Genomic DNA, 15,631 nt, shown 5'->3' with positions numbered 1-15,631 from the left:
GGAGAAACGAAACGTCATGTTTCTGATCGTGTCCGCGAGCACAAGTCAGATCTGAAACACGGCAGAACTGATTCTTCTGCCGTTGCCGATCATTGCTACAACTCGGTGGGCTCTCATGAAATTGTCTTTTCCGAGACCAAGGTTCTCTGCAAACCTCCCGGCTACCATCAAAGGTTTGTACACGAAGCCATACAAATATACAAACACAGACATAATTTCAACCGTGATGATGGGTACAAACTTAGTTATCATTGGAAAGATGTTATCAACCACGCAAAAAAGACTTAATTACACTTTTTTGGACCATCTTATCTGACAGGCACTATTTTACTTTACTTTACCGAGTGTTAACATCCCCAGTTATTTTTAACAGTACTCTCTTCACTGTTCAGCCAGCATTGGTATAAAGATGGGCATTTTCGTTCTTTTGTCTATCATGTGTATCATGTGTTGAGCACTCCGTGCCGTCATGTGTTGAGCACTCCGTGCTGTCTTTGAGCCCCGCCCCCCTCCCTCCCGATACGTTTCCATTCATTGGCTACCACATTCTGATGAGCCCCCCCCCTCTCCTCCCCCCTTCAACTTGCTTATAAGGGATTACATCTTGAATCATTGCCTCACTTGATGCAGCTAATTCGGCTGTGACGGTCCCATCTGATGACGGAGACTTGTGTTGCCTCCGAAACGTCGTGATTTTTGTTTTATTTTATTTTATTTTCATTAATTTTGATGTTTTACCTACGTGACTTTACCGAAAAAACCTAAGAATATGGGATTTGGGTGGTCTGTGAAAAGAAGGGGGGAAAGGCAAGCGTTGATTCCGGTCACGGGGCCTGGCAGCCTCTGGGTATTTGACATTGAGGACATCCTCCTCCACCTCCTCCTATTCAGGTTCAGAATTTATATTTTTTTCTCTTTTGCGCTCTGGCTGATTCCGACCATGTCTACCCCATCCTGGTGTCTCTCTACACCAATTGTGTTCTCATTCTTAAGATGTTCCTAACCCCGCTCGTAGCTGACACACCAAACCATTCATTGCAACATCGCTCACGATTTCATTTGCTGTGCGGTTAACACAATTTTGGACTTGCAATCCAGAGGTCACCGGTTGTATCTCCCGGCGTGGCATTTTAAACATTGACGGTTCCATCCAATCCCCCACTCCACGTCGGACCACCACCCCGCAGGACGTTCGGATTTTCGCGATGTTTCGCTCTCACCACGGTCGTTCAGTCGGCCCGGGTGCTGGTCAGACGTTCATCTTCTTGACGAGCGTGGAAGATGGGCCCAAGTGCCCGCTGAGAGGGGGCTCTCGAGACTTGCTCGTTGCGTCCTTCCTCTCCCCGGCGCTGTCAAAATATGCACGACTCCCTTCGCGCGAAAGCGCTTGAGATGCGGTCTTTACAAATTCCAAATTACATCACGGCGCGTAAAAGGAACACGGGTGATTAGATTTTTTCATATTTTTTTTTTTTACAATTTCCTCGCACTCGCTCCTTAATTGCTCGGGTGGCTTTTGTTTTCGGTCGTGCTTTCATTAACTCAACAACAATAACGAAAATGCCTCTGGCGACATCTGTCATCTGCATAATCGCAGCTCTCTCGCGCCGCCCGTGTATTTCAAGGGCGTCAGGTTAGATGAAAAAAATAAATAACCCCCAGAGACGATACCGACGCAGCAGATATTGTGTTCATACCCACAAAAAAAAATGCCTCCGAAATTAATGTATGACATTTTTTTCCCTTCCTTTTTTTGTGCTTTTAATCAACATTATTCTAATGGGATCAACTTAGAGACTAATGTTGCTTGGGTAATTTTGCCGCGCGGTGAAATCTGTCGCTTGCGTTGAATTTGACCGTCGGGCTGCCCTCCACCCCCCCCCCACCGCTCCTCTTTCCGCCTCGCTCTCCGCTCCTTGGGCTCGGGGCTGCCAAAATATTTTTGCGGTCGCTTTGCTTTGGTAAAAAAAGAAGAAGAAATTTCTAGATAAAAACTTCAAAATGTTAACGGAAGCAGCGCAACGCTCACGGGCGTCAGGTAAAGTAAAACAAATATATAACAATAACAAACAAAGTTATAGTTACATAATAAAAACAAATGGCACAGCCTTGCAATTGCTGGCTCACGCCACTGCTAGACAGCATTTTGGGCCCACTCCTCCAACCTGGCTAGAGGCGCCTTGCAAACGATGGGAGTTACCCACACTTTACCCCACCCGAACGCGCGACCTGCCGAACTGTGATGCACCCCCGCACGTCCGATTAGCGCGGTCGGTTACATACGGCGCGAAAGAAGTTCAACGCACGCGGACACGCACGTGCGGCAATGTGTTTGGGCACGCGCCAGTTAGTCGACCGTCGTCTGGGGGTGGGGTAAAATGTGGGGAGGCCCACCTCTTCCGAGACGTCTTGGCCAGTGTGGAAGCGTAGGCCAAAACACCCTCTAAGAGGGGCTTCCTCGAGCTCCGTCCAGACCAGGGGTGGCGAACCTTGTAAGGTTGGCTGGAGAATTCCGCTCCAAGTGCGACCCGCTGACCAAGCAGCTGTGGTGCTAACCGCTGGGTGGACCCCACGGGAAAACGGATTAAGCTGGGGTTTGGAATCGAACCGGTGACTCCTGGATTGCAAGCCGGGCGGTGGTGGCTATACACGTGGCCCAGCATTGTGGATGCGATGGTGGCGGTGGGGGGGTTGGGAGGGATCAAATAGATCTGCATCGTCATTTCACTTGCCGCTCCGAGAGATCGAACGGGCGACCTTTGGATTGCAAGTTTAGTTTGCAAGCAATTACGATGGCGTGATATTTGTTGCAATGTTCCGTCATATTTTTTTTATACGTATGTTTAAAAAATCGACGACGTGTTGAATGAAAGTATTTAATATTTCCTCAATTAGCGGACATCACGATCTAGAGCTCGCCCAGTATATTTAATCTTCCGGCGGCGGCATTTGTACGCACAACCTAAGTTCCTTAAAGCCCCATCGACCTTGTCCACCTGGCGGAGCAGACAGAAAGGCGCGATAAAGTTTAGTCCTATTCTATGGTTCTCTCGGTAAATTCTAGATTTGAAGTTTTCCTGACTGCAAGGATTCATACTCTTTGTTGTTTTTCGGTAAAGTCACGTAGGTAAATTTTTTTATTCAAATTAAATGAAATGTATTAGTTTTTTCATTTAAAAATTTCTCTCGGTAAAGTCACGTAGATAGAAAAAATAATAACAATGAAATAAATATTCACTTTATTGTCATCTACGCGACTTTACCGAAAGAGCCATAGAATATGACTTCATGCAGTCACGAAAGTTTTAAGTCAAAATTTACAATTTAGTCCATCGCTGGGTCTCGCGTGGGTGGTGTAAATTGTGAGTGCTTCCACGTCTTCCGCGATGTACGGGCCAAAACTCCCTTCCAGAGTACACAGAGAGCACTGGTCAGAGCTCTCTCTAGCGGGGAGGGAGTGGCCCATCCGCCAGCGGTTGGCATGAGCAAGCAATTGCAGTGCTGCACCTTCACCTGTATCCCTATACGCACGGCGAGCAGCGGGGCCGGGCTGTGAGAGTCAGAAGCAGAATATTTATTTTTGCTGGATGAATCCGATGAGATATAGAGCTCTTTGTCACAGATGTCCAGGAGGGGGTGGGTAAGAACGTCACAGCAACAAATCATATGAAAAACACGATAGGAGTGCAAATTACAGGCAAGGTAAACACATCACTTTCAAAATAGCTATACAAATAAAAGTAAACCATTTTTTTTTTATTTTACTAGGTCAGGCCCACTGAGCTTTATTCTTCTTTGTCGGGAGGGACCTGGCCACAAATGATAGCTCAACCAAGTGGCTTATCGTGTAGAGATCCACAGCAGCAGAATAATCTCCATAATTCTAGATTTGAAGCTTTCGTGACTGCAAGGAATCATATTCTTAGGTTTTTTCGGTAAAGTCACGTAGGTAAAACATCAAAATTAATGAAAATAAAATAAAATAAAACAAAAATCACGACGTTTCGGAGGCAACACACTTGATGCAGCTAATTCGGCTGTGACGGTCCCACCTGATGACGGAGACTTGTGTTGCCTCCGAAACGTCGTGATTTTTGTTTTATTTTATTTTATTTTCATTAATTTTGATGTTTTACCTACGTGACTTTACCGAAAAAACCTAAGAATGATCTCCATAATCTCAGACGCATCTTTCTGAATGCGGAGGGGAAAAATCCGGAGGTCCCGGAGGAAAAACATCGTCGCAAAAACGATGGCGAACGCCGCTGATCGCGCCGCTGAAGCCGCCCGTTACGTTGCAGCCGCCGCACGAGGCCGCTGCCGGCAATGACCTTGGACGCCGGCCAGTAATCCGGAATCGATACGGGCCGGGGGGGACGCTAAATCAGGATGGCATTGGTGTCTGGTCAATGTAGTTCATGTCGGTGCGGAGCCGTGATGGGGCGGGAGAGGCAGTGGGGGGCTAGTGACGGTGGGGAGGTGCTGGAGGAGTACGGGGGGCTTTGGCTGCAAACCCGGCTGTAAATACTGACATCACAGACAGTGGGTGTTTACCCAGGGAATCCCAATTGGATAGCCGGGGCAATTGCGAGCAGCCAGAGCGATTTCCACCCCCACCACCTCCCCCTCTCCGGGCTTTGCAGCGGAAATAAAATGGAGGTGTATACGTTATATAAATGTGCCAACATGCGTGCACACACACACACACAGACAAAGATCCCCCACGTAGTGTACACAGGCTGTTGGGACAAGCTCTCTTAGCGAGCGACATTTGAAAGACGGCACTGGGCTTGAAGGATGGTGTGGCCTGCGCCGCGCCCGGCCGCCTTTTACCTGCCCCAGTTCTGATGGTTACGCACCACACCAGGTGCTTCCTTAAGGCGATGTCGACCTAGGGGAGGCCCAGTACGGGTTCAAGTAATCGTCACTGGTGGTGGCTGTGAGCGGGAGCCGATGTCCGTGGATGATGTTGGCTGTGGGGCGGCGTGGTGGCAAGGAAACGTCGCCTCCCTCGCCTAGTACACAGCACGTCGATTGACCATGCCTGTTATATATTTGGAGTTCGCGCAATCTCTCTCTCTCTCCCCGTGGTGGTCGCGTGGATTGTTCTCCGGGTTCCTCCAGTTCTGCCCTCCGCATTCAGAAAGAACGCGAGCTTAGATTATTGGGCTGCTACTACGTATCAAATCCCACGAGTGATGATCGAACCACTTCGGTGAGCTGCCATGTGTGGCCAGGGTGCCTCTGAAAAAGAGCTAATAGCTCGGCGTGCTTTACATGGAAAAATGAAATAGATTCATTTAAGTTTTTAGTGCTGGGGTCGAACTCGTATCGTCTGGCTCGGAGCGCAGTGCGCGAATTTGATGGGGTGGGTGGGAGTGGTGGGAGAGGGGGCATGGGGGTTGAGAGGATGTGGGGGATATAGGTGACCGTCAAAGCGAGAACGAACAAAGAAATTACGTAAGAGAACCCACTTGCTGTACCACCATCTCCTGGGTCATTAGAAATATCTGTGCGATCCACAAACCCTTGCCTCTACCGAAAGCTCCGGTTTACATCGCAGATCCGTGCACGCTCATGCCGCGATGGGGTGGGTGGGGGGGCACCTCGCGGCCCGACCTATTGACCCCGGTGCCCGAGTCGCATTTCAAGAAATGGTCGGTCACCGTTCCGGAGTCCGGATAACATCCCGCAACCTGCAGTGGGATCGAGCTGGCGGGAGCTCCCGTGGTGGCCTCTCGTGCGACTCGCCAGAGAGCAACGTGGGCCAAAGGCCCTCTAACGAGCACTTGCTAAACAAAATCAAATAAAATTGCCAGGTAAGGTGAGTTACGTAGCTTTTTTCAGAAGCGACCTGGCCTCAAAATGTCAGTCCAACGAAGAGGCTTATCGCGTGGAAATTTACAGCAGCCACATACTCTGAATGGGTGTTGATTCTAAATGTGGTGGGACAAACTGGAGGACCCGGAGAAAAATTCACGCGACCACGGGGAGAGAGACACGCAAACTCCAAATATACAGGAGTCAGGGTTGAGATTGAACCCACAACCTCCTGCATATCGGGCGAGCTAGGTAACATCTCCAGCCCACAGAAGAACCTGCCAGTGTGAACTTGCCCCATCGACATCAACAACAATAATAATATAATAACAACACCCGGCCCTCTCCCCAAACCAGTGGACATTTGAAGAACAAAAAAACATAGAATGCGGTCACCCAATCTCAAACCTCCAATTAGCGCAAGTTGGCTACGCTACGGTGCAAAAGACGTTCAACACACACGTTTGACGCCATACGTAGCCAGCAGCGCTAATCGGAGGTGCGGGTAGGAGAGGATGACAAACTCAACGCGGACAACAAGAAAAATATTCCGACGGCGGACCGCGCAACAACGCCCCCCTGCTCCTTTGAGATTTTCACCACGTGGCCACTGCGACTGTCCGCTGGCGCACCACCCCCTCCCTTGAACCCCCCGCCCCTCCGCCCCCCCGCCCCCCGCACGCCACACGAATGAAGGCGACGATCGCCTGGCTGTTCAACCGACGTTCGTAGACTCGGCGGCGGCGGCGCTGATGGCGGCGGCAAGAGCCGTAGCGGGCGCACAGGGAGGAGGGTAATTGCCGAGGCTGCGTGAGGCGGAGAGGGGGGAGGAGGAGGAGGCGCGCGCCCCCCCCCACACACCACGCTTGGGAACGCGTGTGTCAAGGTTTGGCTGATTAAGTAAGTGATTGCAAAGTCACTCCTGAACAATTTAATATTTCACAACGATTAATTGTGCCCTCGGCGATAAATTAAACTCCGCTGTTTACATAATTCTGGCAGATCAGTGATAAAACAACGAGAGAGAATAGAGAGAGAGAGTAGGAGAAAAAAAATCCATTACCCTTTCTTTTTTCCACCCCCGTGGGTCGCACTGCAAGGGTCTGTAAAAGGCGATGTCCTATCGCGGCACATCACGGTGTCAGCACATCACCCCGTTATTGTTCCAGGGCGCGCGCGACTTGACACTTTTTCTTTTTGTTACAGTGATGATATCATAATTTTAACGTCGCTGCACAATTCCGGAGGCTTTTATTTCAATTATTTATTCGACTGTCTTGTGGTTGGTAGATATGTTATAGAAATATATATATGTGTACACGTGTGCGTGCGTGTGTGTATGTACGACATTGCTGGGGAGACCGCAATTCATATTTGATTGCAGCTTTCACGCACGTGTTAGTGAGCAGGCACGCACGGCGAATTTACCCTCAACAACAACCGCCATTCGCCAATAAGTGGCGGTGACGTCACCACGACGCTTGTGCCAGGCTATGTGCACCTCGAGGCCAGATGAAAATTCCTCCGGTACAGCTAATGAAGGCTTCACGAACTACGTGGTCGAAATAGATGTTAAATAATGTTGGAGTTAGAGAACATCTCTGTCGCACCCCAAGGTGAACAGGGAATGGCTCCGACTCCTGGCCACGTAGTTTTACCCGGGCCTGCTCACCATCATGAAGGTCCTTAATGATCGTGAGCAGCGGGTCAGGGATTCCGAAAGCACGAAGAACAACCCATAGCCCAGGCCTACTGATGGTATCATAGGCCTTGACCAGGTCAATAAAACAGAGATGTAGATCTTGTTGGAATTCCCTACACCTCTGCTGTAGCAAACGGACAGAATATATGGCATCTGTGCAGGACCGCCCTTTCCTGAAACAACATTGGGGGTCTGCAAGCCTCTCCTTAGCGTGCCTGGCAAGGGGGTGTTGAATAATCCTTGCCAGGACATTGCCTGGCACACTGAGGAGTGAGATGCCCCTGTAGTTGTTACAGTCTGTGCGGTCCCCCTTCTTAAAGAGGGGGACCACCAGGGCATCCTTTCAGTCCTGTTGAACCCCTCCAGTGGTCCAGACTGTTGTTATGATGTCATGTCGGGCAGTCTGTGCACAAACGCCACCCTCCCTCAGCATTTCACTTGGGAGTTCATCTCTGCCCGGTGCCTTTCCTGGTCTCAGACTCTGTATCGCCTTCAGTACTTCCTCAACAGATGGCACCTCAGACAGCCACTCACAGGGGGTGACTTCCTCTACCATAATTTGAGGCACCGCAGCCTCATCAGGATCATCCCCACTTTGTCCCACGATGTGTTCCATGTGGTGGGATTTCCCCTCCCCCAGGACTTCAAAGAAATGCTCAGCAAATCTGCAAACCTGTTCCTAGGGGTCGGAGATTGGATCACCATTTTCCCCCTAATGATGGTAATAGGTGTGGCGCTGCAGGTAACTTTTTATGTATTTAAATAGGGATTTGTGATCGCGGGCCATTGAGGCAGATTCCATCTCCTCAGCAACCCGCGACCACCACCCATCTTTGCAGCGCCTCATGGCTCTCCAAACCTCCGAGCGAAGGCTGTGGTAAGCCTCCTCATTCTCCGATGTGGGATGCTGTAGTCGATGAGAGTGGGCTTGTCGCTTTTTCTCAGCCAGCTTGAACACCTCCTCTGTCAGCCATGGTCTCTGGGGAGGTCTGGACCGCGAACTAAAAGCAGCCATTGCAGCTGCCTGAGTCACAGTTCTATACCTCACCAATTTACCCTTGACATCTGGAGGAGTGGGGGACGATACCAACGCCAGCCGCAAGCGATGATGCAATTTTCGATTGCAACTTTCATCAGCTAGCTGAGACCAGGCCACTTTAGGTTGGAGTGGGGTCCTGGGTGTACACCCACCACCGGAGTGGAAGAATGGCAGGCGCATCTTACAAGTCGATGGTCAGAGGGTAGATCAGCTCCACGGTAGGTTCTGGTGTCAATAACATGGGCTCGCATCCGCTGGTCCATCACTATCTAGTCCAGCAGATGTTATTGCTTGGACCCAGCATGCATCCATGATGTTGTGTGGATGCGCTGATGCCGGAACAGCATGTTGGTAATTACAAGCCTATGGGCTGAGCAAAAATCTAGCAGCCTCCTACCGTTGTTATTGAGCTGATCTGGCCATGCCTTCCCATCACTCCAGACCAGGTGCCAGCATAATGACCAACTCGGGCATTGAAGTCACCCAACAAGATGACTCTATCCTGAGGGGCCACTTTAGCCAGCACCTGTGACAGGAGGTGATAGAAGGCATCTGACTCATCGGCCTTGCCTGCATCCCTCCACGGATGTTCGTCTTCGGTGGGAGCATAAGTAACCACGACCACCACTCCTCGCCTCTGGTTGATGGGAAGGCGAGCCCAAAGTAGCCTGGGGCTTACAGCTTCCCACACCTCACCGCCACGCTCCCACGCCCCCTTCATTCTTTTGTTCAGAAAAAGAGCCACACCCTGTTGTTTGGCAGTCTCCTGCCCCGAGTAGAGAACTGTCCACCCCTCATGGTGGCAGGAGCCAGAGCCGGTCCATCGGACCTCCTGAATGCCACAGAGATCCAGGCTGTACCGGTCCAGCTCCCTACAGAGGAGTGGGAGCCTCTCCTCCGCAGTGAGCGTTCGAACATTCCACGTGGCCATCCGTATTGGCTTTTTGTTGTTTCTTTGAGGAGCCCCGAGGGTAAAGATTCAGTCTCCTGGCTCTGCCAAATGGGGTTTGGCCAGGAGATATCATAGACGCTTGTCCCCCCGGGGCCTCCGGCACCGGCACAAGCGTGTTAATTACATTTTTCGGTCGTAGTTTCGTGGTAGTTAATTGAAGGTGGAGGGGTTACCAGCCCCTCGCACCCATCCAAAGCCCCCATTTAGCCGCTGTGATGGTCACAGACGCCATGAGGGGAAAGGCCAATTGGAATTGGCCCTCCCCCCCACAGCACTGTCCACGACAGCGTTGCCCGTCTGGCACCACGAGGAGGTAGGGGGTTGTTTTACTGGACTATAACCGAATTTACTCTCGTACACTTGCACACCAACAAAAACAAAGCTCCCCCCTATAGCCTTTGAATATAATGTTGGGGCAAGTGCTGTTAGCAAGCACCTATAAAGACCGTCACGACAAACATGCTTGTAGTGTGGCCTGCACCATGCCCGGCCACCTTTGTCTCCCCAGTGCTCATCTGTACACACTGCAGGGGGTACTAATTTAAGGCTGAATCAGTCTATGGGAGGCCAAGGACCGGTTCTCCTGCCCATCACTGATTTCAAATCCAACTCGGGTTCTCAGATTCGTAGCACAGTGCGGTGCGATAACTACAACAAAGTTAATAAAAAAAAAACTAAATCTATTGACAAGATTTGGGAACCAGTTCTGCGTCCGTTCATCGGCAGTGTGGTGCGCTGCTTTCTGCACAGTTCCAAAAAGAAATGTGTGTGTCTTTTGACGTCACAACAATTGCAATTGGAAGATTATTTTTAAAAAAATTATTTAAGAAACGTGGCTATTTTTTTGTAAAGTCATTGGTGACCGGGCAGAAACAAGCAACTGCCTTCACTGTAGAAACACGGCTGAACGAAGAGAAATGGAAACTTGGATTCGAATCCAGGGGTTCCAAGCATGCCGGCTAAGTGCTCTGAGCCCTGAGCTGCCTGGTCACCTCGAATTTAATGTTTGAACAATTTTATTTTATTTTTTACAAATTAAGGCAACATCCACGTTCACTGCGATGGGGTATGTGGGGACTCAGGGCGCGAGCACGGTCGGCTCGCTTCCCTTAACGAACTGAGGGTGAAACCACGGGCGGCTGAAACCCCGAATTCGAACCCGGGTTTTCAAAAGCGCAGGGGCTCTGTGCTCTCGGCCCTCCGCCACCACCCAGCCACCTTCCAAAGCCGCTTCCGTTTTGAGCGTCGTTCGGTCGGTCGGTCGTGCAAGAGCGGAATCGAGAGGAAGGCTTCGAACCGCCGCCGTCCGTGTGCCCGTAAAACCGGACCTGGCACCGACACCGAAGAATTTACAATTGCGCGTGGCCCGTACGTCTCGTAAACTGCCTCTTCATCCGCAGGATATCAATCCCCGAGCCCCCCCCAGCCCCCGCCCACCGCACCTCGGGGCTCTGTGCGAGCGAGCGCCGCGCGCGCGTCGGGTGTCACCGCCATCCGTCGTGCCGCATTTTTACGTGCGTCGTTTGTGTCTCGTGCGCTTGCCTGGTCCGCGAGTGATTTACACACGCGGCCGCTTCCAGGTGATGCCCGCGCGCCGCGCTCACCGGTGGCTGCTGCCGATTGCACATTTGCTCAGTGGAGCCGTGCGTGTGTGCGTGTGTGTGTGAGGTGGGGAGCGGTAGTGTAGCAGTTAGCGCGCTGCGCTACGAACCTGGCGATCCAGGTTCGATTCCCGCTCACGGCCAACACCCGGTGACGATTATCTGAACCGGTCCTGGGCCTCCCCTAGGTCGACTCGGCCTGAAATGATTACCTGGAGCGGTGTGTAAATATCAGCACTGGGGAGACAAAGGCGGCCGGGCGTGGTGTTGGCCACGTGTGCCGTGCCGGCCTTCATTGGTGCTCGCTAACAGCACTTGCCCCAACAGACTGTTAAGGCTACACTGGGGATCTTTGTCTTTGTGTGAGGGGAGCGGTGGCACAGTGGTTAGAGCGCTGCGCTACGAACCCGGTGACACAGACTACAATTGGACACAAGACAAAGATCCCCCTCATAACCTTAACAGACTTTTTGGGGGCAAGTGCCGTTCGCTGCTCTGCGAACCAGGTGACCCGAGTCGTATTCACGCTCACGGCCAATATTCAGTGACGAATATCTGAACCGGGTCCTGGACCACCCGTATGTCGACTCGGCCTTAAAACGAGTGCCTGGTGCGGTGTGTAAACATCGCCACTGGGGAGACAAAGGCGGCCAGGCGTGCTGTTGGCCACACACCCCCTCGTGTGCCACTCCGGCCTTCACCAGTGCTCGCTAACAGCACTTGCCCCAGCAGTCTGTTGAGACTATACGGGAGAATCTTCGCCTTTGTTGTGCAGGTGAGCAGCCTGTACATCTACGACAGCGTGGTGCTGCTGACCACCGCCTTCCACCATAAGCTGGAGGACCGCAAGTGGCACAGCATGGCCAGCCTGAGCTGCCTCAAGCGCTGGACCAAGCCCTGGAACGGCGGACACTCCATGCTGGACGTCATCCGCAAGGTATGGCGTTCGCGGTGGCGCGCTGACTTCAGTGTCGCGTCGACCGTGGCGGCAAGGTGATGGCAAGACAATGACAAAGATCCCCCAGGTAGCACCCATGAAGGCTGGCACGGCATACGCAGGGATGGGTGACCAGCACCACGCCTGGCCACCTTCGTATTGACACACACACACGTTAATACAGGTATCAGTAAACAAGGTGATGACACACACACATGTAATCCCCCCACCTCTGTCCACCCAGCTCTATAAGAGGGTTCACCACGGTTAGTCGATCGGCACCGTCGCATGAGGCGGGGTGAAGTGTGGCTACTCTCACCTCTTCCAAGACATTTGGCCAGCGTGGAAGAGTAGGCCAAAATGTCCCCTTGACGAGGCTCTCTCGAGGTCTGTCTATGTGAACAGGAGGCACCTTCTACCAGCAGTGCCGTGATCAAGCAATTGCAGGGCTACCCCCTTTTTTCTCCAAAGGACATCGTGCATCTGGGAAATGGCCCTTTGTTCGTCGCTATTGGCTGCTTGTGGCTTCTGCTGCTGCTGCTGTTGTTGTGTGTGTGTGTGTACGTAGGTCCTGTGCCTGTGTCTGCATCAGGGTGCATCTTCGTGCGTCTGCACGTGTCTTCATTAACCTGCGTGTGTATTTGCCGCACGTGCATCTACCAGTGTCTGTGTGTGTGTGTAGCGGTTTGCGCTGCGTTATGAACCTGGCGGCCTGGGTTCGATTCCCGTTCACGGCCAACACCAGTGACGATTATCTGAACCGGTCCCGGGCCTCCCCTAGGTCGACTCAGCCTCAAATGAGTACCTGGTGCGATGTGTAAACATCATCACTAGGGAGACAAAGGCGGCCGGGCGTGGTGTTGGCCACCAACACCCTCGTGTGTCGTACCGGCCTTCATAGGTGCTCGCTAACAGCACTTGCCCCTACACTCTGTTAAGGCTAAATGGGGGACCTTTATCTTTGTGTACATGCATATGTGCTCGCTAACAACACTTGCCCCCTACAGTCTGTTAAGGCTACACGGGCGACCCTTTGTCTTTGTGTCCGCGGGGGTTTGGCAGGGGCGCGTGTGGGGGCTGACGGGAGAGCTCCAGTTTAATGAGCTCGGCGTGAACCCCCACCTGCAGTTCGAGGTCCTGGGCACCAGCTACGCCGACGGCGGCCAGGAGAAAACCCTGCGGAAGGTGGGAGAGCGTGAGCGTCTACCAACAAAGACAAAGGTCCCCCGTGTAGCCTTGACATAACGTTCAGGGCAAGTGCTGTTCGCGAGCGGCCTATTCAGGCGGGCGACACGGCGCGCGAGGGGGTGTGTGGCCAACACCACGCCCGGCCGCCTTTGTCTACCCAATGGCGTTGGTTACATACGGCACCAGGTCCTCATTTGAGGCTGAGTCGACCCAGGGGAGGCCCAGGACCGGTTCGGGTAATCGTCACCGGCGTTGGTCGTGAGCGGCAATCGAACTCGGCTCGCCGGGTTCGTAGCGCAGCACGCTAATCACTGCACAACCGCTCACCACAAAACACACGCAAACGCAAACGCACACGCGCACATGCACGCACGCGCACACACACGTGCCCATGATCTCAATCCCGAGCCCCCCGCTGCTGTCCGCGCCTGGTGGTGCTGAATTTGCTCGACATCCAGATGGGACCCACTGAGTGAATGAGCCTAAGGCTCAGTGGGTTTCTCTACATGGGAATGTGGACGGACAGACACAGCGGTTCTGACCGCATGGGGTAGCTGTGCAGAGCAAAAGACGAAGTAAAAGTTCCGCGCTGGTTTCGCCTCTCGCGTAAACTGTCGACGCGGGTTTCGGTGTCGGCGAGCGCCCATTAAGTTCGCCGTGGCGGCGCGCGAGAGGTTGGTGTGGCCACCACCATAACCTCTCCACTCACCAGTGCTGATGTTCAAACACAACATCATGCCCGGCCGCCTTCGTCTCCCCAGTAATGATGTTCAAACGCCACACCATACCCCAACCACGTTTGTCTTGACCAAGTACCGTTGTTTGCACAATTCCACACTCTCTGAGTTGACCTGTGGGTGGCTCTCATGGTTTGAACATCACTGACCACTGATGTGAGTTATCGACGCTTTTTCTCTCTCTCGAGAGAGAGAGAGAGCCGTGCCATCCTCCCCTATAGCCATTGGGGTGGACAGAGCGCTAGGAGGGATGATGGGCAAAGGGCGAGACTGGTGACAGAAGGGCAGCCAGAAGGAGAGGGGGGGCACCTGAGATTCATGACCAGCGAGGAAGAGCTGGCGGGGGGTGGAGGGCGGGGGGGGGGGTGGAGGGTGTGGGTTGCAAGAGGGGCGGGGGGCGGGCATCGGGAATGGGGGGGCCTTCATCCAGCAATGGCCGGAGAAGTAAAAAGGGGTGTTCAGTCGTTTGGGGATAGACGATGATGATGATAATGATGAGATTGATCATGGTGTTTCTGGTGTAGGTATGTGCACGTGCACGCGGTCACGCTCGCAATATGTGCCCACGTGCGCACGCTTGTACGCACGTGCGTACGTCGAAGTTGTCTCGCACCGCGCGTAGCCCAACCGTGCGAGGCGCCTAACCCGCTCCATTCCTCCGCCGCCCCCAGCTCGGCGTCTGGGACCCCGTGAATGGACTCAACGGCTCGCTGAGTGACAGCATGCCAGGACGCAACATCCGCGGGGTCACGCTCAAGGTGGCTGTTGTGCTGGTGAGGAGAGGGAGGGCGGGACAGATGAGTGCTCGGACAGTCGGGTGCGTGGCCGTGGTTGGGCGGCGGCCGTGTGGTTGTTGTCGCTGTCCAGGAGGACTGGCGGAATGCCAGGGCGCTCGTTCACTGGGTCAAGGGCATTCGCATATATCGAAAGCAGGATTCATAAAAGTCTAAAAAATTCATGGGTTCGGCGGTTTTGCAAGTGGTGTTATTTTTTCATTGACACAAGTCCTTCGATTTCATGTCTAGGCGTTCACGACCGTTATTATAATTTGTAATATGTTTGTTTTTTGTTAGGTTGTCGTGCAGGTATGATGTGAATGTTTCACGATAACCCCCCACCATCTGACAGGGACAATCAAATCAAATTGTCACGTGGGCAACAATTGACAAGTTAAATGGCATGAGTGGAACAATTGTCACCTCAATGGCAATGTGATTATCCTGATTCGGGGTGTATGTTTTTCCATGCATTGTTTCTAGTGAATGCAGTCAGACGGCATCAAAACTAAAAAAAAACAGCATGCCGAGTTCCTCTTCAATCACGTGACTGCCTCGGGGGAATGGGGAGACCCCCCCCCAATCCCACGGGAGGAGCAGCCAGAGGCCACCAGCAGTGGCCCCCCCAACCCAACCCCCCACCAACCCCACCCCCTGCCCTCACCCCCTCCCACCCTCCCACCCCTCACCACGAGTGGTCCTCGCAGCGATTGAGCGTCGCGATCCATATTCAACGATTGATTCATTATGACCACGACGTTATTGCTGCGGTTGAAGAGTCACGTTCCTACCGGGGACCCGGTAAAAACCACGTGACCTCGGGGGGCCAACGTTGGCAACGCGTGGGCCGCCCCCCCCTTGATCCTGACATCCCACGTT

General features: G+C 52.7%; 1 protein-coding gene across 1 annotated transcript in view; it reads left to right on the top strand.

The window, feature by feature from the left end:
- LOC144732012 (glutamate receptor ionotropic, delta-2-like) overlaps positions 1 to 15,631 on the top strand; it is a 141,078-nt gene that overhangs the window by 102,349 nt on the left and 23,098 nt on the right. Inside the window, exons 7-9 of the mRNA XM_078613193.1 lie at positions 11,890 to 12,051; positions 13,114 to 13,236; positions 14,648 to 14,749. Coding sequence (XP_078469319.1) covers positions 11,890 to 12,051; positions 13,114 to 13,236; positions 14,648 to 14,749 — 387 coding nt within the window. The remainder of the gene's footprint in view (positions 1 to 11,889; positions 12,052 to 13,113; positions 13,237 to 14,647; positions 14,750 to 15,631) is intronic.

The sequence above is a fragment of the Lampetra planeri genome, chromosome 41 (genome assembly GCF_965212315.1).
Source record: "Lampetra planeri chromosome 41, kcLamPlan1.2.h2, whole genome shotgun sequence".
NCBI lineage: Eukaryota > Metazoa > Chordata > Hyperoartia > Petromyzontiformes > Petromyzontidae > Lampetra > Lampetra planeri.
The sequence above is the reverse complement of the archived record's forward strand: the minus strand, read 5'-3'. Positions and strand labels throughout refer to the sequence as shown.